This window comes from Prinia subflava, chromosome 9, assembly GCF_021018805.1.
Source record: "Prinia subflava isolate CZ2003 ecotype Zambia chromosome 9, Cam_Psub_1.2, whole genome shotgun sequence".
Classification (NCBI taxonomy): Eukaryota; Metazoa; Chordata; class Aves; order Passeriformes; family Cisticolidae; genus Prinia; species Prinia subflava.
In genome coordinates, this window is record NC_086255.1 from 12,801,146 (window position 1) to 12,822,094 (window position 20,949).

The 20,949-nt window shown below is 58.2% G+C and overlaps 2 protein-coding genes across 4 annotated transcripts; one reads left to right on the plus strand and one right to left on the minus strand.

The window, feature by feature from the left end:
- Positions 1 to 951: 951 nt before the first annotated feature.
- SEMA4G (semaphorin 4G) lies at positions 952 to 19,730 on the plus strand. Of its 3 annotated transcripts, none has more exons than XM_063405430.1 (16): positions 952 to 1,090; positions 11,010 to 11,247; positions 12,409 to 12,557; positions 13,105 to 13,167; positions 13,247 to 13,345; positions 14,505 to 14,598; positions 14,820 to 14,933; positions 15,134 to 15,300; positions 15,455 to 15,624; positions 15,792 to 15,936; positions 16,014 to 16,236; positions 16,323 to 16,438; positions 16,743 to 16,894; positions 17,101 to 17,162; positions 17,244 to 18,844; positions 18,927 to 19,730. In XM_063405430.1, exons 2-15 carry the CDS (start codon positions 11,124 to 11,126, stop codon positions 18,098 to 18,100), a joined length of 2,535 nt encoding a protein of 844 aa, XP_063261500.1. In that variant the 5' UTR covers positions 952 to 1,090; positions 11,010 to 11,123; the 3' UTR covers positions 18,101 to 18,844; positions 18,927 to 19,730. The 3 variants fall into 3 exon arrangements, with proteins under 3 accessions (XP_063261500.1, XP_063261502.1, XP_063261503.1); XM_063405432.1 differs by having other exon boundaries at positions 17,259 to 18,844; XM_063405433.1 differs by having other exon boundaries at positions 959 to 1,094; positions 12,354 to 12,557.
- A 52-nt stretch (positions 19,731 to 19,782) lies between these two features.
- On the minus strand, positions 19,783 to 20,941 carry MRPL43 (mitochondrial ribosomal protein L43). The gene is made up of 3 exons (XM_063405435.1): positions 20,623 to 20,941; positions 20,197 to 20,309; positions 19,783 to 20,014 (listed from the first exon to the last, which is right to left on the minus strand). The coding sequence occupies exons 1-3, from the start codon at positions 20,928 to 20,930 to the stop codon at positions 19,800 to 19,802; spliced, it is 636 nt and encodes a 211-aa protein (XP_063261505.1). The 5' UTR covers positions 20,931 to 20,941; the 3' UTR covers positions 19,783 to 19,799.
- Positions 20,942 to 20,949: the final 8 nt, after the last annotated feature.

The window sequence follows — 20,949 nt, forward strand, 5'->3', positions numbered from 1 at the left end:
TGGCCACCCTGCCAGCTCTCAGAGAGCTGTAATCCAGTGTACACAGGTACAGCATTTCCCCACCTCCTGCTTCTGCTGATTTCCAACTGCCCTAGATCCAACCTGCTGATTACACCCAGTGTTGGCTCAGGGTTTTGCTTTCAGGAGGCCTGCTGCTGCTGTGAGGGGTGAGGAGGGAGGGTTGGCCAGGTGCTGGAAGCTTACGAAAGGAAAGCAAACACAGGCCTGGACCTGGCAGCTCCTCCACATGGGGAGGAGCTGCAGAAACCACCCAGGATAAAAAGGCTCCACACAGGGCCCCAGAGAAACCATTACCTGCCTGTGTTTCCAAACAACCTTTTGCCATGCATGAATGGTGAGGCGTGCTGAGGGCAGAGAGAAGATGGGGCACAGTGTCTGACTCAGGCGTGCAGTGCAGGATGCTGGGGTGGCTTTGAGGAGCAAGAAACCTTAGTGACCACCATGGCACTGGCAGGGGGCTGTGCTGTGCCGACTCTGGTGGCTCTGACTGGGGGCTGTGGCGTGATGGTACTGGTAGCATGCGCTTGCTGTGCTGGCAGAGTAGGATGACGCTTACCTGTGCTCAGTCACGCTTTTTCATAGTCACAAGTCCACAGTACCAGCCCTTTGCCTCCCTGACATTGCAAAGAGCACTCACAAGGGCCTTTTGGGGACTGCATCTCTCAAATCTCCTGTGCTGAGTGAACCCCCAGCCCACCCTACGTGTCGGGGGCCGGCCGGGGGCTGCACGGCAGCATCCCGTCTCTGCCTGCCGCGACTCTGCCGAGGGACATGCTGCCACCTGCTTGAACGCAACGCAGGCAGGGGCGGCCCTGCTCCGCTCCCCTCCTCCTCTTCCTCCTCCTCCTCCTCTCGGCCCCACGCGGCTGCCGCTGGCTGCGGGCCGGGCCCCGCACGGCTCTGCCGGCAGGGGGCGGTGCGGGGCCCAGCTCGGTCCGGCACGGCGGGGCCGCGCACAGCCGGGCTGCGCTGCCGAGCCGAGCCGAGCCCGGCAGCCGCACCGAGCCGTACCCTGCCCTTCCCTGCCGTGCCGCCCGCACTGCCCGCACCTGCTGCGCCACCGCACCAGGCAGGTACCGAGGGGACGCGAGCGGCGCCGGCAGCGCTGCCGGCCAGGGCGGGCGCGGGTCCGCAGGCCAGGGGGGTGCTGGCTTTGGGAGCCGCGTCCGCAGGCAGGATGCGGGAGGCTGGGTCGTGCGGCCGGGCGCGGGTACTGCGTGCACACGGCTGGGGCTGCGTGCTCAGCCCACGGGCAGGATCTAGAGTGAGCGCTGGGTGCGGGTGTTGAATCGCTTGGTGCGTCCTGGGGTGCTGGCTCAGGGTCGGGTCTGGGTCTGCAGGCAGGGCGGGGTGCTGGATCCCAGCTGCTGAGTCCGCAGGCAGGATTGGGGGTGCTGGATCCACATGCAGGGTTGCGTTGTTGGATCTGGAGTGCCGGGTCCTGGTCCGGGTCCACAGACAGGATTTGGAATGCTGATTCTGTCTGCTCGGGTGCTGGATCCGGGTGCTGAGTCTACAGGCAGGATCTGGGGTGCTTGGTGTGGGTGCTGCTCAGCAGGGAAAGAGGAGTAGGGCTCTGACCTGCTGTGGTTGAAATAGTGCGTTGGGGGAAGAAGAGCTTGGAAGCAGCATGGAGAGGGGTTCAGGGTAGGTGTGGTGCAGGGGAGGATTTGGGGGTGATGAGCAGGAGGGGAGGTGGGATATGCTGGATCTGGTGGCAGTGCAGGAGCTTTCTTTGGGACAGTTTTGTGGGATGAGGTGGGTCTGGGGGACCTGGGTAGGCGTGACAGGGGAACATGCTGGGGATGTGAAGGAACACGATGATAGGAGCTGCAGACAGACAGGGCACCAGCTCTGGTCAGGGAAGGCTGGATACAGCCCTTTCCTTCCTCAGCAGACTGTAGGGATCAGGAGTCTGTAGGGATGAGAGCTGCTGGGGGTGTTTGGGAAGGCTGAGCATTACCTGGGGTCAGCTGGTGTTTCAGATGGGTGGGATGAGGTACTAAACCGATGCAGGTGGTGCATTGCAATCCCTGCCCCCCTCTCCTCTCCTTTGGAAATCAGGGGGTGGTCATGGAATGTGGCTTGTCTGAGCCTTGACTCGTCCAGATTCACCTCCTTGGGAGGCATTGCTGTGGGGGTTGCAGATGGCTCCCAGGCAAAGCAGACCAGCCTGTGCTGGGGGCCTCTCTGCATCTTTGTGCCAATCCAGAGGTAGAAAGTACCTGCAGCACTGGAATTTGTGGCTCTCTTTGCTCTCTTCCTCAGTGCCCAGGTGGGCCAGTGACTTGTGCATGGCCTTTAAACCAAGAGCGTGAAGTGGGGGGAGAACAATGAAAAGGCTCTTCGGATGCCAAAAAAACCCAGTTTCCTAAGACAAAGAGGCTTCCCAAAATGGATGAGGAGTGCAGTTCTGCTCAGATGCAGGGAAATTATTAATAACAACAGAGGCATTTTTGGTGCTAGTTGGCCTGCCACTGCGGGCTCCGGCAGCTTCGCTTCCCTCTGCGGCAGGCGCTGGTTGGGGCCCCCCCACCTGAACCCCGAACCGGGGCAGGGTGACCATGGCAGCCGCAGATGCTGCGTGTGTGCCCTGCAGGACAGGTCTGTGCTTCATCTTGGTTTGGCCAGGCTTGCTCTGCCCAAAGGGATGCAGCAGGAGAGATCCCTATCAGGACATTGTTTTTGTGTTGCAACCTGAGGGGGGATAAAAAAACCCAAATCCCAACCGCCCTTTCAGCTCCTGCAGATGAGGCTTTGTTCTCCCCCCTCACCCCATCCCCCCCGCCTTTTCCAACATCTATTTGAACATTTCACCACTTTACCCACCAGGAATGCAGTGAGTTTGCTGGAGCTGGGAGGTTTATTCAGCAAATCTGGCAGGTCATGTGCCAGGAAAAAGCATCCAGGTGTGTTTAGCAAGGCCGGTGAGGGGGCCTCTGCTGGCACCCCGCGCAGGAGGGCAGCAGTGGGTGCAGTGGGGACGTGGTGCCAGCCTCGCCTGCCCGCGTGTGGGGAATTTCCCTGCACTTGCCTGCTGGTTCTGCTTGGCATCTTGATGTGATTTGTGATGGGTGGTTTTGTGAGAGGGGGCCTGTCCTGGGGACCTGCTGCCTGTCAGAGGGGAGAGGTGATGCCCCCAGACTTCTCCGTGTACCCCCCTGGCAGCGGTGCTGGGTGGATGCCTGTTCCTGTTCAAAGGTGAGGTGTCCCTACCTGGCTGGTGCTTCAGGAGGAAATGCTGCCATCTCCATTCCTTCCTGGCTGGCTGTGCCAGGACATGATTTACAAGCATGAGGGCTCTGCCATAGCAAGGTCACCACCAAAGCCACCCCCTCCTTCCTGCTGGGGCCTGAGCTCTGCTGTTCAGAACCAAGGGAGGCCCAGGGTTTAAGGCACCAGGTAACCGAGCAGTGTGAGGGCTGGGATGCAGCTTCGCGATCCAGGGTGTGCTCTGGGTTCTGCTCTTCTTGTTGTTTAAAAGATCCCTCCAGGTACAATCCCACCTCCGTTACCTGGTGGAGGGTGACTGTTTGCCTGTTGCAAAGCCCAGCCCATGTAAATAATGCGGGGATCTGATTTTGGGGCAGCAAAGCTGGCGGTATGCAAACAACTGTGGGAAAGGCCAGATGTTACTGCTTTTTGCTATGCAGTTTTGAATGCAAAGTGGAATATCAAAATTGGGTTTGACCCCAAATTGAAGCTTTGTTGGAGGGAAAGCAAAGGAAACAAGAAGATACTGTTGAAACTGGAAGTCCTGACACTGCTTCCGTCATCTGGTTTTGCTGGACTTTGGAAAAGAAAACAATTTATCTTTGGAATAAATAAAAGGGTGAGGAACAGGCTTGCAGCAGAAAGCCCCATGTTGACTGCAGACAAGTTGGGTTGTGCTCCACCTCCTGCCCCAGCTTCCAAGGGGACCCCAGGCTGTGTGTGATTTCTGAGCCTCTGTTTCCCCTTGGGAAAGCCCCACACCATCCTGACGGTGGGAACCTCAGGCATTGCCAAGAAACATCTTTGAAACTCAAACCTGGCTTTGGAAAATGACTGGAAGACAAACCGGCTCTAAACAAACACCCAAGTTAATTCCGTGTCTTGCATTGTATGAGCCCAGTGAAATGAAACACAGTGCAGCCGCAGGGACGGGCTAATGGATTCAGATGCCTTAAAAAAGCGCTGAAATCTGCTGGCTTTGAGATGTCCTTTTACGTTTAGGGTTGGGATTTTTTTTCTTGTTTTCTTTCTAATTGTTCCTGGGAATTTAATTCTACAATTATTTTGCTGCTTCTGCTGAGGAGACAATGTGCTTCAGCCACAAAGCCTTTGAAGGCTGAATTGCAGATCACATCCAGTGCTGAGCCACTTGGATGCAGACGCCCCCTTGCTGGGAGAATTTGCTGTGATGTGGAGGGCTGTCTGTCTGTTCGTTTGTCCAGGCTGCCGAGGGGCTGCCGGCCAGCGGTGAAGCTTGTCATGCTGCAAATGAAAAAAGGATGGAACATGTTGGGGTTTGGAGGTGATGTTGCTAGCACCAAGCTTGCCTCTTCCTAATGGTGGAGGAGGTGGGAGCCCCAGGGGTCTGCATCCCGTATCCCAGGGCTCAGTGGCTGCACCCTGCCTCCCCCGTGTCCTGGCCTGGAGGCGTGAGGGTGAAGTCACAGTCGGGCCACCAAGTCTCGGCGCCATCCGGTTTCACTTCCCAGTTGTTGCACGGCTCCCTGCTGTACACTCAGGTGCTCCCAGGCTGTGGGGTCAACACAGGGCTGCTGCTGTGGTGTTTCCAAAGGGAAGATATGTGCTGTGTGAAAGGGAAGAGCCATCGGGACTGTGTCCTCACTGCTGTCCTGCAATGCCCTAATGGCCTCCAGCACGTCGGGAATTGTTCCTGTGATGGGAGTTCTGCTGCTCTGTCCAAGGGTTCTGGGTCTGGGCTGGCTGTGGCATCCCTTGGTACTTTTGGTCCAACCACTGAGCTGCAAGGGTTTGCCCTTCAGCCTCCGCTCCTTGCACCCTTCCAGCCATCTCCTGGCAAGGCCTCTGGATACAGGCAAGGAGCTGTTTCAGCTAACAGAGGGTGTTGGTGGGTTTTCCATTCGGGTGGGCAGTGGAGGAGTGGTCTGTTCTGCTGTCCTGGGCAGTGTGCTCCTGCTCTCTGCTTGTGTGGTGTCAGGAGCAGCTGGAGCAGGGCTGTCCCTGTGCCTGGCAGCCGTGGCACAGGGCAGAGCAGCTTTCCTTATTTTCTCAGTCAGACTTTTTTGGGTGGGTTTGGAGAATGGCTGGAGACCTCTCATGGGGACCTGGCACTGAGCTCTGTTGCTGCCTGGCAGCCACTTTGAACCTCCTGCTCCACATCAGACCCGACCTGATGGAGGAGAGGAACGAGTTCTTGTGAGATTAGTGAAAACAGGGAGCTTGGGAGAAGCTAACACACCCTGAACCCTGCAGCCGTGCAGGGGGACACCATGTATTCCTGCCTTTGTGGGGTGAGCAATATCCCCCACAGGAATGCAGCAAGGGGATGGTGATAAAGATGTGGTGCTGGGGGGGCAAATCTGGTGGAAACTGGGCTGTTGTTAGTTTTATTGCTGACTGCTCAGCTTGTCTTTCCAGGGATGTTTGGCTCCCTCCAGCACTGGTTCCCCTTAAACTGGCCCACATCCCCGACTGTCCCTGCCCGCTCTCCCATCCATCCTGTTGCTACTTCACACGTCTCCTCCCCGCTGTGACATTTCTGGGATCAGAGCTGGGTGCTCTCCTCTGCTGGATGTGTTGGGCTCTGCTGGTGGCTGGTGGGGACTGTGCTGTGGGAATTCAGAGCCTTTCCCATGGCCTGCAGCAGCCTGCACCCGCCTCCCTGGCTCCGTGATGGCTGTGCTCTGCGTGGGGGCTTTGAATGGGGAGCACGGAAGTATACTCTGTGAGAGGAGCTGATGTTGCAGCTCTTCCTCCCCTTCTCTGTGCCCAAATCCCAAATTTGGGTAAAGGAGAAGTACATCTGCTTCCTGAATGACGGAAGTTCTAGTGTGTGTCTGCTGAAGCACCTCAGGGTCAAGCGTGGTTTTGTTTAAAGAAAGCAACTAAAATAAACCCAGGGAGGGGCTCCCAGGAGGTCACTGTGCTCCTTCTCTCCGTGACCCAGCACGGGTCCCCTCTTCCTGGAGGGCATTTGGCAAGTTTGCATTTTTTTTCTTGTGTTGTTGACAAAAATCCTGTCTGGTTGAGAAATATCTGTGCAGCAGCACCAGCCCAGTCCCATGGGTCAAATCCTGCCCCTGCAAATCTGTGCTGGGAACAGTGCCTTGTTTTGGGCTGGCCTTTGGGGGTGCTGCCACGGGGGACTCATGTCCTTGCAGGGCAATCCGGGCATGAGGCCAGGAGCAAACTCCTCGAGCAAATGGATGGACAGATGGACACTATGGGCTTGGGGTGGATCTGATGCTTTATCATTTGCTGCTTGGGCTCTGCAGCAGAAGCAAAGTGCTGGAAGTTCGTCAAGGACTGAATTAAAGTTGCCTGGCAACCTCCATCCTGGCTCCTCTTCCCACATCTCGCAGGATTTCCCACCCAAGGTCTGCCGCCTCCAGGGAAGGGGGCCCAAAATGCACTGCGCTCGCATCCAGGCTGGGGCCAGGCTCGTCTCCCATCCCTGGATGGCTCCTTTCCCATAACTTGCTGGCTGTTCCCACGCCTGGGAGCCTCTCCCCACCTCATCCCCTGGGGCAGGTGCCTTTCCCCCAGCCCGAGCCTCGAGCGGGTCAGGCTGTTTCAGCTGAACCTGAGGGCAACTTGAGCGGGTTTCCTGGGGGTAGAACATTTCAGTGACAGTGGGAATGCGATTGCCTGCAGGGGGATGTGCCAGGCTTGGCCCCAGTGAGTAGAGTGGAATTGGCTGCATGGTGTTGGGAGTGCCCAGGCTGGGCTGCCATAAAAAAGCAAAGTGCAGTTGGTGTCCTCTGGTGCAGTCCCTGATGGGGATTTTGTTAAGGCAGTTTTGCAGCTCCATAACCCAGAGAAGACCCACTGGAAATCCCTGTCTCTCACTGGGAAACTGGCATGCTTGCTTGTAGTAGTCTGTGATGCCAAGGGGAACAGCTCATGAGAGAGGAGGAGTGTCCAGCAGCCACTCTGGGAGCCTGCTGGGGCTTTACTAGATCTTGATGGAACAACTACAAGCTATATTGGGAGGGCTGGGATGGGGAAGTATCTTATCCCACTCTGCAAATCTGTCCTGCCATCCAGACTGGATGCTGAGGGTAAACTGGAGAAGTGCTGCTCCCACCCACCACTTCCGTTCTTTCTTCTGAGTTCCTTTGAAATTAAAAAGCTGGCATAATTTTTAGCTGTGCTGATGAGGAAACATCCATGGGGGGCCTGTAAGACCCCGTCTGTCGTCTCTCCATGTTTGCCAGCCCCACAGACAGCACTGCAGCTTGCAAACAGCTTGTGCTCCCAGGTTTTGCTGCCTTGTGACTTTGAGGACCATGGGTCAGCGGGAAGGGGCTCCTATGCCCACAGAAAGTCCTGCTGCAATGGCTGTTGAGGTGAGTGGCAGCTTTGACTCATTTCTTTGGCCAGTTTCTTTGGCCAGATCCAGGTTGGTGAGAGTGGAAAATTCACTCATCAAAAGCTTTTTGCTCTCCCAGAGACGTTGGTGATGGGGATTTTAAGGAGGTGCCAACTGGGCCAGCCCGTTTGGGTGTGCTGTGCTGCCTGGCTGGCGGTGGGAGGCTGAGGCCGGCACAGTCATGCTCACACAGCTTCCGCTGTGACCCAGTAAACCCAGTCAGACCTGACCAGGGCTCGCTGGCTCGCTCCCCTGCGCTCACCCACGCCCGCACGCCTCTGCCACCCCACTGCTTTCCTCGTTCCCCAGGGACCAGCAAACACATCCCACTGGTGAGAGACAGTGCCTGGGTCTGGCTCCATGCTGTGGCTGAAGCACGTAGGAGCACTGATACGCAGTGGTAGGAGGGTGGGCTTTTGCCTGTGTGGGTGTTGAACGATGTGAGTAGAGCAGCTGGTTCCTGGCTTCACCCCTCTCGGGGTGTCCATCAGCCCTGTGGCTGCGTCCTGCATCCACCAGCTGCTCCTTCAGCACTGCCAGCCAGCGTGGGAGCTGAGGCTGGACTGTCAGGTCCTATGTCAGCCCCCTCTGTGCTGGGAAGTAGGTGAGGTGCCAAGGGACTTGGGACCACACTCCTGGGGATGGGGTGGGCTTTTCTGGGCAGTTTTTCTCTTGAACTCCTGGTGTCAGAGCTACTGCTGCTTTTCAGTCTCTTCTCCCCTTTTTGTTTCCCTCCCCCAGAGAAAACTCAGTAGCATTTCCATTCCCAGCTTTTTTCCATTTCTTGTTAAAGTGCTGAACCTGGGTAATCTATCTACCCCCAGCCCTAGTGGTGGGTCCCACAGATCAAGACCTCTTCTGCTTCCTGCCTGAGCCCTCAGCTTCACCCTGAGTTTAGAACTTGCACCCTGACAAGGGGGAAGTGATGGATTTGGGGATGTTTGGTGTGTCTGCAGACCAGGGTATTGACCTGAGGGGAGCCAAGGATTGTTTCAGTTCCTTCTTGATTTTCTCCCCCACCCTAGGTATGAAAAATAAAAACTAGAAAGTAAAAAAAAAAAAAAAAAAAGGAAGCCTGGAACTGCCCTTTCTTCGAGTAAAACATTAACTGGCCTAACAGTGTAACTGATTAAATGTTCTTTAGGACAAAGTTACATCTGATCTCGGGCAAAGGAGCTTTTGGAAATGGGTGTCACTGCTTCCCTGGAAAAAGCAGAAGAGCCCAGCCCTGATGGCATGGGAGGCTGCTCCCCACTGCCCAGCCAGGAGCCCTGCAAAATTTCCCAGTTTAATTTATTTTTGTTTTCCCCCTGTACTGGCTCGGTGTGTATGATGGTTAAATGTTAGCTGGAGCTGGCTCTCAGCACTGTGCTGGCCCTGTGATAAACACCATCCCTGCCGCCCTGCCCGGCTGCGGTCCCCGGCATGTCGAGAGCCAAGCAGCAGGCAAAGTTCAGGACTTGTTTGTGCAGGGGAGATAAGGTGAGGACGCCCAGCAGCATGCAGGGCTGTTACTCATTTATGAGAGATCATTGTTTGCCTTGTCGTAAGGAGGTTTCTCCTCCGCTCTGCTTTCCCATCCCAGGTGCAGCAGCTCTTGTGTCCTGTGCATGATTCCAGACTCACGTCCCCATGTGGAGGCTCGGGGAAGGGTCCCTGTAACTTCAGAGTGGCTCTGCTCCCACTGGCGGGATGGAGAGCTGTCAGCTTAGGCCTGGCCACGGTGCTTTGGTGCTCCAGGTGTGACCCCACCACTTGCTTTGCCCAAACCTTGGTGGGTTTGGCTCGTGCTAGACATGGTGCCACCAAAGCAAATTCTTTCTTCTTGATGTCCATCTGTGCTCACTTGCCTTGCATTGCTGTGCTGTCATTCATGGGCAGACCCTCTGTCTGTACAGAGCTTGTCCTGGAAACAGGACTAACATGGAGTGAGCCTGCTCTGGGATCTGCTCCCCAAGGAGCTTAGCCCTGCAGGCAGCAGCCTGCCTACACCCAGGGTTAGATGCTCTTGGGTGCTCTGTGCTGGTCTGGAGCCTGGGGGACAGTGGGGCAGCAGAGAGAAGCATTTCCCATCTGCCTCATTCCCGGAATGCTCTTGGGCAGCAGCCAGTGCAGGTGTGAGTTTGTGTCTGAAACCCCTTGAAGGAACCAGCACTTTGATGCAAGCTCCAGCATTGTGGCTGATTCCACATCCAGCCCCTCACTTCTCCTTTTCAGCCCCAAAGCCCTTTTCACTTTGGTTGTACCTCCCCTCTTCCTGGGTCTCATTGCTTCAGGGAAATCGTCTGCAGTGAGCGTGTTTGAGCAGCTTCTCTTCAGGGTCAGGTATTTGTTTGTATATATATATATATATATATGTATATATATATATGGATTATATATATATTTATAAATCTCTAAGCAAATACATAGGTGCTGGTTACTTACTGGGAGCTCTCCAGCTCAGAGATACCCAGTCATCTTTTCGTCCTTAATGCCTGCAAGATGAGCTAGTGGCTTTGCTCAGTGCAGCTGGGAGAGGTGGGGGTTTTTTGTGAGGGATCGAATGCATAAAAGTGAGAGCCAAAGTACGTGCAGAGCTTCTAGGCAGCTTGGGATGAAAGAGAAACTGAAATCTCATAGAAAAACGCTGAAGAGAAAAATTGTTTCTGCTTGAAAAGACTTACCAGAGATTCCAAGCAGTTCCTGTATGGATTTTCCTTCACCTTATATCCCTGTGTGCCTGAAGCATCCTTCCCAATGCCTCTGTCTTCTGGAGTCTCATCATTTAAGGGGGGGCAAAACTGGGGGCAAGTATCTTGCACAGCAGGACATGGTCAGCTGGGCTTTTGGGAAGGAGAGGAGACCCAGGGCGCCCCAGGAGCCCTCCTTGTTGCCATTCCTGCTGCAGCTGCTCTGGGGATTGGGTCTTGGGGTACCCCAGTGTGCCAAGAGATCCACAGAGGGCTTGGCCCTGAGCCCCTTTCTATGCTTTTTGGTATGAAATGCAAGGAGGGAGCAGCTGGCTCTGCTGAAACATGTCCTTCAGTCAGGGGAATCTGCTGGAGCAAAAGGCTGGGAGTGAATGAGGGATGAACCCAGAGAAGACTTGGTGGAAAAACTACATCCAAGCAGCTGACAGGAGTGCTCAGCAAGCAACTTCCTGCTGTGGCAGAATGGTTGCTGACCCAGGGGGGTGCTGCAGAAGATCACTGTGCTCAAACCCCCCTCCATGCTCCGTCATGGCTGCAGGCTCCATGCCTTGTGCTATGCCTTAGTTTCCCCTTTAGCAAACGAGGGTTTGTTTTTCCCTGAAGCCATCCCTGGTCTGAGGCTGTGCTGGGTCAAGCATCCATGCATGCATGCAGCTGGCTCCTTCCCAAGCCTGCTTGCTTGTGAGCTGCTGGGACAGCAGGAGTGTCTGAGCCAGTGCTCTGTGTTTCAGGAGGGTTTGGTGGCCAGCCCTGGCCCAGAGAGCTGGAGAGCCAGTGCCGAGCATCGGCTGTGCCGGCCCGGTGGCAGCGGCTGAGGCAGCTGCCCTTGCCGGGAGAGCAGGAAGATGAGCGGAGGCCCGGCACATGTCCTGACAACTCTCTTCATGGCAGCGGCAGCCATGGGCTACCCGTCACGGCGCTCTGCCTCCGACCTGGATGCCACCCCCAGGACAACAGTCACCTTTGATGGTAAGGGGGTGCGGGTCCCGGTGGTGGCAGTGAGGTTTGGGATTTTGCTGGCACTGGCCTTGGTGCACTGTAACTGCATCTAGTCTTTGCCACTCCCCTGGGGCAGGGCGCTTAGCATGGGAGGGTGGCTACATGAGGGCCTCTGATCCCCTGGGCTCCAGAAATCAGAGCCCACGTGGCTATCTGGTACTGTGTGCCCCAAAGAAGCAACCAAGGCAAAATCATCTCCCCAAAAGCCAGAAGAGGTCAAGGATGTACAGGCAACCAGCCCTGACTAACCCTTGGTCCTGCCCAGAAGCTCTTGGAGGGTGTCCTGAGCTGAGCATCGTACCTGGGCTGGGACCTCATGGCCCAAACAGTCAGCAGGAAACTTTCTTCCATGATTTTCTCTAATTGCCACTGGGCTCCTGACCTCCAGCCTCTGTGGTGTCAGTGAGCCCAGGAGTGTCATCGTCCCTTGGGGATCCACATGGCATCATTGACCTCATTAGTGAGGCTCAACTCAGCAACTGATGGTGGGAGAGTTTCATTAGCAGCTGGGGTGCCCTTTTCTCTCCAGGCAATGACTCTTCTGGGAAAGGCTGGGAATCATTCCTTTTCCAGCTGCCTACAGGGTCCCAAGCCTCACAGAATTTGTGCTTCCTGCTGGTCCCTCTGGCCAGGGCTGAGTCCTACCTCACACTTCTCAGCACCCCAATGATTTCATTGGCTTGGTGGGCAGAAGCACTCAGCGTCACTGCAGAATCACTCACCTTGCATGACAGTTTTGGTTCAGGTTTTTTTATCCTTCCCTTTGGGCTGGTTGGGCTCAGTTCAGAGCCAGGGTTACTGCTGGCATGTTTCTGCTTTCTTCAGCAGTTTCCCAAACAACGTGGCAGGTCCATGCCCAGCACAAACATTGCAGCTCCCACCCCTGAGCTGCGCTTTAATTAGTGGAGAGAAATTTCCTCTGTGAGCCTGAGCCCAATTAGTGCCTTTTGCCTTTTACCAAACTCCTCCCTTCCTTTCCTCCTGCTGTAACTGCTGTCACCCAGCACTGTCTGCCTGATAACCTCAGTGAGTGCCATCCCACCCACTTCCAGCTCCATTCTCTTGTCTTTTCCCAGTGGCTCGCGCTGTGCCTGCCCCGGGGTCCCCCTCAGCCCCCTGTTCCCTTTGCAGAGCTGTCAGGAGTCCGGCGCTTCAACGCGCACACGCTCAACTACAGCACCCTGCTGCTGGAGGATGACCGGGGCATCCTCTACGTGGGCGCCAGGGGAGCCATCTTCGCCCTCAACTCCAGTGACGTGGCCGACGGCTCCCACCACACGGTGAGCCCAGGCTGTGCCTGCTGTTGATTGTCCTCTCCTGTCCCATGCTGCCCAATCCCCATCCAAATCGTGGCCACTCTATCTCTGCTCAACCGCCCCCTCGCCCTCTCAGGTCTTGCCAGGAGGTGACGTCTCCAAGTCTGTCCCCAGGTCCCCTGTGGACACTTGGTCCTTCTCTCCAGCCAGACAGCATGGGGACAGCGATGGGAGACATCCCCAAGCTCAGAGCTGCCTGCTTCAGGGACCTCCCAGCAGAATGAGGGGCAGGGAGGGAATCACACTCTTTTGCTCCCCCAGGAAAGGATGTCCCAAAATCCTCCAGGCTCCTGCAGTGCTCTGGGATGTCTGCCCACTGGCTGGAATGTGGGACCACTTTTGCCCCAGGCTGGTGGGATGTGTGCAGGGTGCCACCTTGTGCTCTGAGCAACTGTCCCTCCCTAAATAAATAAGGATTTTATCATCTCTGATGGCTCTGATGGCTTGCAGTGAACAAGGGGACCCTGCAGCGATGGGGGTCATGCAGTAGCAGTCTCTCTTCCCTTTGCAGATCCACTGGGAAGCCTCTCCAGAGAAGCAGATGGACTGCCTGCAGAAGGGCAAAAACAACAAGGTAGAGCTGCTGGGTGGGCGCCAGGGAGGGGCTGTCCCTGCTTTCCCTGGGTTGTAACACTTGTGCTCGCCCTCTGCAGACCGAGTGCTTCAACCACGTGCGGTTCCTGCAGCGGCTGAACAGCACCCACCTCTATGCCTGTGGGACCTACGCCTTCCACCCGCTCTGTGCTGCCATCGTGAGTACAGCTCACCCACAGCTGCCCCCTGCCACTCTGTCACCCCGGAGAGGTGCAGCCCCTGTCCTTTCCCACCATCTCAACCCACAGCTCCACTCCCTTTCTACCACTGTCCCTGCCCCTCCCTGGCTCACAGTGGCAGTGAGTGACACCCAGGCTGGGGTGAGTAGGCTTGAGGATGTGGCCACCATGATGCAGATACCATAAGTCCCCACCCTACCACTGGGGTTGGACTCTGACCCCAAGCGAGAGTGCTGGGGATGGATCAGTGCCATGAGGGACACACGTGGGCCCAGCAGCATGGGATGCACCTGGACCCTGGTCTCCTGTGCCTGCTGTTGCAGAACCCCCTCCCAGAGGAGGGGCTGCAGTGGCTGATGGCAGGTGGTATGCATGCCCAGGGAAGGGTGACAGGGGCAGGACTGACTCAGCAGCCCCTCCTCAGGGATTTCCTGTGCCAGTCTGAGAGTCCCCACATGGCTGTGACTCATGGCAATGTCCAAGAGCAGCCTTGTTTTACTGGCAGTGGGACCTTGACCACCTTTCAGTAGCTCCTTGAGTCAATGGAGACCCATTTGCCATTTGCCAACCTCCTTTCCTGAGCTGGAGGGCAAAGGGGCCCCAGACCATGTCTGCAGTGTGGCCAGGAAGCCATGGAGAAGCTGTGCCTGTTCCCATGGCTGTGCTGCTGGTTCGGTTTGGCCATCGCGCACACTGGAAATTGGGTGGAGGAGCTACCAAGCTGGAAAGGTCCCATCATTATTTGCTGTGCTTTGAACTGCAAACCCCAAAGAAAGTAACTCCTGCCATGACATGGACAGAACCTGGGGGGATTCCAGGCTGGCTGAGCAATGTCTGCCAACCAGGCACTGCCTGAGAATATTGGCTACACTGATTGGCTCCTGCCCAGTGCCCATGCAATGCCCAGCTGGGCTCCCCTTCCTCCCAGAGCCCTCTACCCACTCTTGGCTGGGGGTTGTGGCTGGCTGTGTGGTTTCTGGCCAGCTGGAGGTTGCCAGGGGGCTTTGTCTTACTTGGACAAGGGCATGGCTGTGGGCATCACTTTGTCCCTGCTAGCAGCCTCTGCAGAGAGCCTGAGGCTGGCAGGTGAGGTGGGTCTGTCCCCTCCTGTCTAACCTGATTCCCTGTCCCCCTCAAGGATGCCAACAGGTTCGTGTTGCCGTCCCACTTCGAGGAAGGCAAGGAGAAGTGCCCATATGACCCTGCCCGTGGCTATACTGGCCTCATTGTGGGTAAGCAGCACCTTTCCGGGGCTGGTGGGGGATGTGCAGGATGCCACCGACCATGGCCCCATCCAGGGGAGTGCCAGCTGGGTGGGTTCCACGTGCAGAGACCTTAGCAAATTAGGACTTGGTCCTCCCCCCGTTGTCTGCCTGGGGCATGGGGATGCTGGTGGCCTGTGGGGCTGTCCTCAGGCTGCAGGGCCATGCTGATGGGCACCTGCCCTGCACAGATGGAGGCTTGTACACAGCAACACGCTATGAGTTTCGGAGCCTCCCTGACATTCGGAGGAACCTGCAGCAGCGGCCACTGAAAACGGAGGAGTCCCCGCTGCACTGGCTGAATGGTGAGATGTCCCCGTCCCCCCCATCTTGTGGCTGGCATCATGGGCTGTAGGACACTGTGCATTGCCCTGGCAAGTGTGGAGCAGGTGTGGAGGGTAGCTCTAGAGTCCTGTGTGGTTTGCTATGAGAAAGAACTGAAGCAAGGAGGGATTCCCCATTCTATGTTAGTCTCCAATCACTACCTCTTGCTCCGGGTCCCTAGATGCTGAGTTTGTGACCTCTGTGCTGGTCCGGGAGAGCAAGGACAGCCCTGTGGGTGACGATGACAAAATCTACTACTTCTTCATGGAGCGGGCAGGAGAGGAGACCACATCCTTCTTTGACAAGAGTCAGGTGGCCCGAGTGGCCCGGGTGGCCCGTGTCTGCAAGGTAGGCATGTCCCCAGCCACAGGGAGCAAGCACTGCTCCTGTTGGTGCAGGGGCAGCATGGCTCATGCCTCCCCCTGTGGGAAGACTGAGGCACAGGCAGAGGGGAATGAACACCCATCCAGCCTGTGCAGAAATGCTCTCTGCACCCTCCCAGAGTGATGTGGGCGGGAAGAAGATTCTGCAGCGCAAGTGGACGTCCTTCATGAAGGCACGCCTGGTCTGCTACATCCCCTACTATGAGGTGCTGCGCAGTGTCTGCAGCCTGGATGGCGGCGACTGGGCCAGCACTGTCTTCTATGCCGCCTTCACACTCTCAGCACAGTGGTGAGTGGGGCAGTGGCCAAAATGATTGGGGCTGAAAGTCTGCAGCACCAGGGGAGCCAGAGGTGCTCGAGGGGATGCGCAGGCGGGTGCTGAGCAATGACCTGGGGGTGCACTGGTTGGGAGCACCCATGTATCTCCCCAGGCTTAGGTGAGGTTCTGCTCCTCAGGAGGACCATGGAGGCCTCGGCCGTGTGCCGCTACAACATCTCGGCGGTGCAGCGTGCCTTCGAGGGCCCCTACATGGAGTACCAGGACTGGGCTCGCAAATGGTCCCGCTATGATGGTGCAGTGCCCGAGCCCCGGCCCGGCTCTGTGAGTGCCTGGGGGTGCAGAGCAGGGGGGGCAGGGGGCAGCCGCCTTCCCCTCTGACCTCTGTTTCCCCTGGGCAGTGCATCACGGACCACTCCCGCAGGAAGGGCTACAACTCCTCACAGGACCTCCCTAATAGTGTCCTGGACTTTGTCAAGCTGCACCCGCTCATGTTTGAGGAGGTGAAGCCAGCCGGCGGGGAGCCACTCCTGGTGAAGAAGAACGTGGCGTACAGCCAGCTGGCTGTAGACAGGGTGCAGGCTCTGGATGGCCGCTCCTACGATGTGCTCTTCATGGGGACGGGTGAGTGTAAGATGAGTTTGACAGGCCTCTGCTGGGCAAAGGGCACACCTCACATTCCCTCCTGAATCCCCTGCTCTGCCCTCCAGGGGATGGCTGGATCCACAAGGCTGTGGTGGTGAACTCCGGCATCCACATTGTGGAGGAGGTGCAGGTGTTCAGGGACCTGCAGCCTGTGGAGAGCCTGGTGATCTCCCACATCCAGGTGAGGGGTGGAACAAGTAGGGGGACACCACACACAGGGCATGCTTGTGCTGGGAAGCTGCCATTGTACTGTTTCAGGGGATTGGGGGGACATGACTATTGGGTCACCCCAGCTTGGGATATGTGCTGGAGTCCAGGAAGGTAGCCTGGGGAAACGGACCAGCTTGGCCATCAGCACTGACTGGGAGCTGGAGGCCCTTCTCGTGCACACTCATGAAGGGAGAACTGTACTTTGGGGCTGGCAGCACCATGGGGCGCTCCACAGCCCAGCAGCACCATGTCAGATCTGAGCCTTTCCTCCTCAGAGGAGCCTCTACGTGGGAGCAGCCAGTGGGATCGTGCAGGTGCCCCTGGCCTCCTGTGCCAGGTATGCCTCCTGCTATGACTGCATCCTGGCCCGGGACCCCTACTGTGCCTGGGATGGCAGGGCATGCCGCACCATCGCCACCACAGACAGGTAGGGATGGGTTGCCCATCCCCAGATGGGTCCCCATGAACCTTCCACTTGCCCCATCCCATGCTGTTTCATGTCACTCCGTGGAATAGTCACCCTACAGCCAACCCCAAAGGTCTGGCATCTGACAGTGGGTCTCCTGGTGGCTGTGACCCCTGTAAGGGTGGGCTCAGCCGAGGCTGTATGGCTGAGCCCCCTATGCCTTGCAGGACAGGGCTGGTGCAGGACATTCAAAGTGGCAACAAGGGATGCCGGAGCAGCTCTGGACGGGGTGAGTCTCTGCTGCCCCTCGGGAGCACGGGGATGCTGGTGTCCAGCATCTCTTAGAATGGCTGGGAGAGGTGCAAGGCAGTGCGTGTCCCCGCAGGCTCCCTGCTGTGGAGGAACCGGACGGTGCTGCAGGGGGACGATGTGCTGCTGCCCTGCGACCAGCGCTCCAACCTGGCCCGGGCCGTGTGGCTGCTGAACGGCAGCGAAGTGCCGGGCACAGGGCAGGACCGGCTACGCGTGGGGGTGGATGGGCTGCTGGTGACGGACACGCTGCCCCAGCACAGCGGCGAGTACCGCTGCTACGGGGAGGAGCAGGGTCTGCGGACACTGTTGGCTGCCTACAGCCTCACCGTGCTGCCCGAGCTGCCCCGCAGCCCTACGGTTGCCCCATCACCCCATGCTGCCAGCCAGGCAACCAACGACATGAAGGTGGCTTACATTTCTGCCATCGTCACTTTGGTGGTGCTCTGCACCGTGCTCAGCATCATCCTCCTCTATATGTCCTGCCTGGAGAGGCGCAAGGGCAAGTACGTGCTAGGGGAGCCACGGCCAGCCAGCGTGGAGCTGCAGACCGTCTCGGCCAACTGCCTGCGCAAGGGCCACCGGGAGGAGGAGGAGGAAGAGCTCACCTACCCCGACGGCTGCCTGCGGATCATCCCTGGCGAAGCACCCACAGCTGCCACATCCCCAGCCAAGGAGCTGCCTGTTGCCATGCCCCCACTGCCACCCCCGCTGCCAGCCGAGCTCACCAATGGCGTGGGGGCTCTGCCCAATGTCCTCCGCAAGATGAATGGCAACAGCTACATGTTGCTGCAGCAGCAGGAGGAGCCACTGGCCTCCCCGCTCTACAGCGCATCCTTCACCGAGGAGCTCAGCAAAATCCTGGAGAAGCGAAAACACACGCAACTGGTGGAAAAGCTGGACGAGAGCTCCGTGTAGGGGCTGGGGAGGGGGGTCCTGCCAGTGGGACCCTCCTCCCCTCCAGCCCCTTCTCCCACCCTTTGCCAGCAGTGTTACAAGACTCAGGCAAAACTACCTCCCAGATGGCAGAGCTGGGCCATGCCCAGGCTCAGCCATTCTTTTGGCTTTTCATTAACTTTTGAGACTTGCTGTACAGAAAAAAAGAAAAGGAAAAATCTATTTAAATTTGGAGCTCTATTTATGTATAAAAACTCACTGACGGTGGCCACGAGCTGGCAGGAGCTGGCATCTGGCTGGAAGTGGACACCATGGGGAGGGAGAAGTTTTGTCTGTTCACCCAGATGTGAGAGAGATGCTCTTGTGGATGCGTGGACTTGGCCAGCCCTGCTGGGTGTCCCTTGGCACACAGGAGCTGGATAGCTGCTGAGAGGTGGGTGAAGAGCACGGAGTGGGGCTGAGGGTTGACATACTGTGCCTGTGCCTCTCACAGGGCACAGGATCCCTTCCTGATGTACGGCTGGTGGGGTTTCCCCAGCTGCCAGCCCTCAGGCAGGAGAGGGGTCCTGGACACATCTCACATCGTGAGGGATGGTCTCAGTGGCTTCCAGCCCCTGCCCGCTGTCCCACGTCTGCCCCCTCAGGATTTCATCTCTGGGAGAGGACGGTTTGGTGAGGGACGAGAGATTGGGCGAGGAGCTGATGTCCTGAATATACTGGAGCAGCTGGTGAAAGGGGCATGTGCCCACTGCAAAGAGGCCACAGGTGAAATATGGGGCTGGGTGCCCTGGGGAGGTGGCACCCCCAGGGCCTCCAACCCTGACAGGGCTCTGCTCCCTTTCCCCAGGGCACTGGATGCAGCAGCAAGCAGCACGATGTACTGCAACAGGACTGGCAGCCACCACTCTGCCCTTCAGCATGACAAGGGACCAGCGCACCATCCATGTGGTCCTGATGTCTGCAGTGCCCCTGTGGCTCCAAGCACAAATGTGTTTCTGCCCTCCTGTGCAGTGCTGTTGGTGAACTGGTGTTCAGGCAAAGTCCTGTGACCTGTGGGAAAACGCATGGGCAGGGAAATGTCCTCACACAGTGAGGAAGAAGAACCTTGGATAAGGGCCTGCCTCCATCTGGAGCCTTCTCCTCTTCATGGCACTTTCCAGAAGCAGCCACGGTTCCTAAATCCTCCCAAGTGTTTCTGCTTCTGCCACCTTCTGGGGGAACTTGAGAAGATGGGGTGACAAAAGCATCTCAAGCTCCAGGGACAGTGTGGTGACACTGGAGAAGCTGGGAAGACACAGACTTGCGGGGGTCCACATCCTCCCCCATGTTCCTTGCTCGTACCTCCAGGACATTGCTAAAGGCTCAGCCCTGCACGGGAAACAGGAGAGGGGTGACAAACCCCGGGGTCCCTCATGAGCTACAGCTCACGCCTCCTATTCCAGGAAAGCGAGGCTTAGCAGGAACAGGCAAGAGTTGTACTCTGCCACCCTGCCCCAGCCCTTGTTTTTGCTGCAAGAAGGGGGTGAGAGCCACCCCCAAGGACTACCCCAAGGACCACCCCCAACCCCCCAAGGGCAGGCATCAGTCTGTGTCTGGCACTCCTCATGCACAGCTCCACATTCCCCCAGCAATAAAAATGGCTCTGTCTGGACATGGTGTAGCAGTGTCCCTCTAAAGGCTGGAGAGAAATGGATGCAGAGACGTGGGGGTGGAGGAGGCTTTATTTGGGCTGCAGGCGTGGACCCTGGACGGTGAGGATGGAAGGTTTGTTGGTGAGGGGGTGCCACTGGCCCTGGACACTGGGGTTGTCAGTGTGGAAGGGCTTGCGGATGCGGATGATGTCCAGGCCGGACTGGTTGGCCAGCTTGGTGGCCAGCTGCACGATCTCCTCACTCGTCCTGCTGGCAATGAGCTCCTCCCGCACCGTCCCGTTCACTGCAGCAGAGCGAGGGGGTCAGGCCGGCATCCCCGACTCGGCAGCCTCCGGGGGGCAGCTGCGGCTCCCCTATCCCACAGCAGCTGTCCCGGCACCGTCTGCGCCGGCAGAGATAGCACAGAGCCGGGGCAGGGCAGGGAGACCCCCGTCCCCATCCCCTCCCCAAACCCCCAGCACTCACAGTACTCGGCCCGCAGCACCGGGGCCGGGCCCGGGCCCGGGCGGGGGTTCACATAGAGGACGACATCGGGGTGCTGCCGGGCGAAGTCCTGTGCCGCCTCCTCCACGAACTGCCTGCAGGCCAGAGGGGACCCTCAGCCGCAGCCGGGCCAGAGAAGGGACGAATCGCCACAGCCGCCGGACTAGGGTCACCCACGGGAGGGGTCACGGCGCAGAATTTGGGGTGATGGCCCCGCTGCCGCCTTCCAGCTCCTGCCCCGTCTCGCAGGAGGTTGGGGGTCCCGCAGCCGCAGCCGGGTGATCAGGGGCAGCAGCTCTGTCCCTTCCCCACGCTGACAGCCCCAGGGGTAGACCCGTCGGGCCAGTTAAGGGTCACCGGGCTCCCCCCGCCCCATCCCCGGCAGTCGGCCGGTGCCTCCGGCGGTACCTGGCGCCGCGGGCGTCGGCCGCGGTGGGGCTGAAGAGGAGCTGCAGGCGCTGGAGCTGCCGCACGTAGCGGCCCACGCCGTTGTGCAGCACGGCGGTCAGGAACCGGCTGGGCGACCCGCGGCCCGTCATGGCTCCGCGCTCACCCGGAGCCGGAACGGCGGGAGGGGCGGGCCGGGGCAGCCCCGACCGCGGCGGGAAGTGACGCGCCGGGAGCGGGACCAGCCATGGCGGTGTCCGTGCGGACCCACGTGGGGGCTGCGCCCTGAGCGGCTCTGCGGGGCCGGGGGCCGCGGGGCGGGCGCCCATGCGGAGCGGCGGCGGGGCG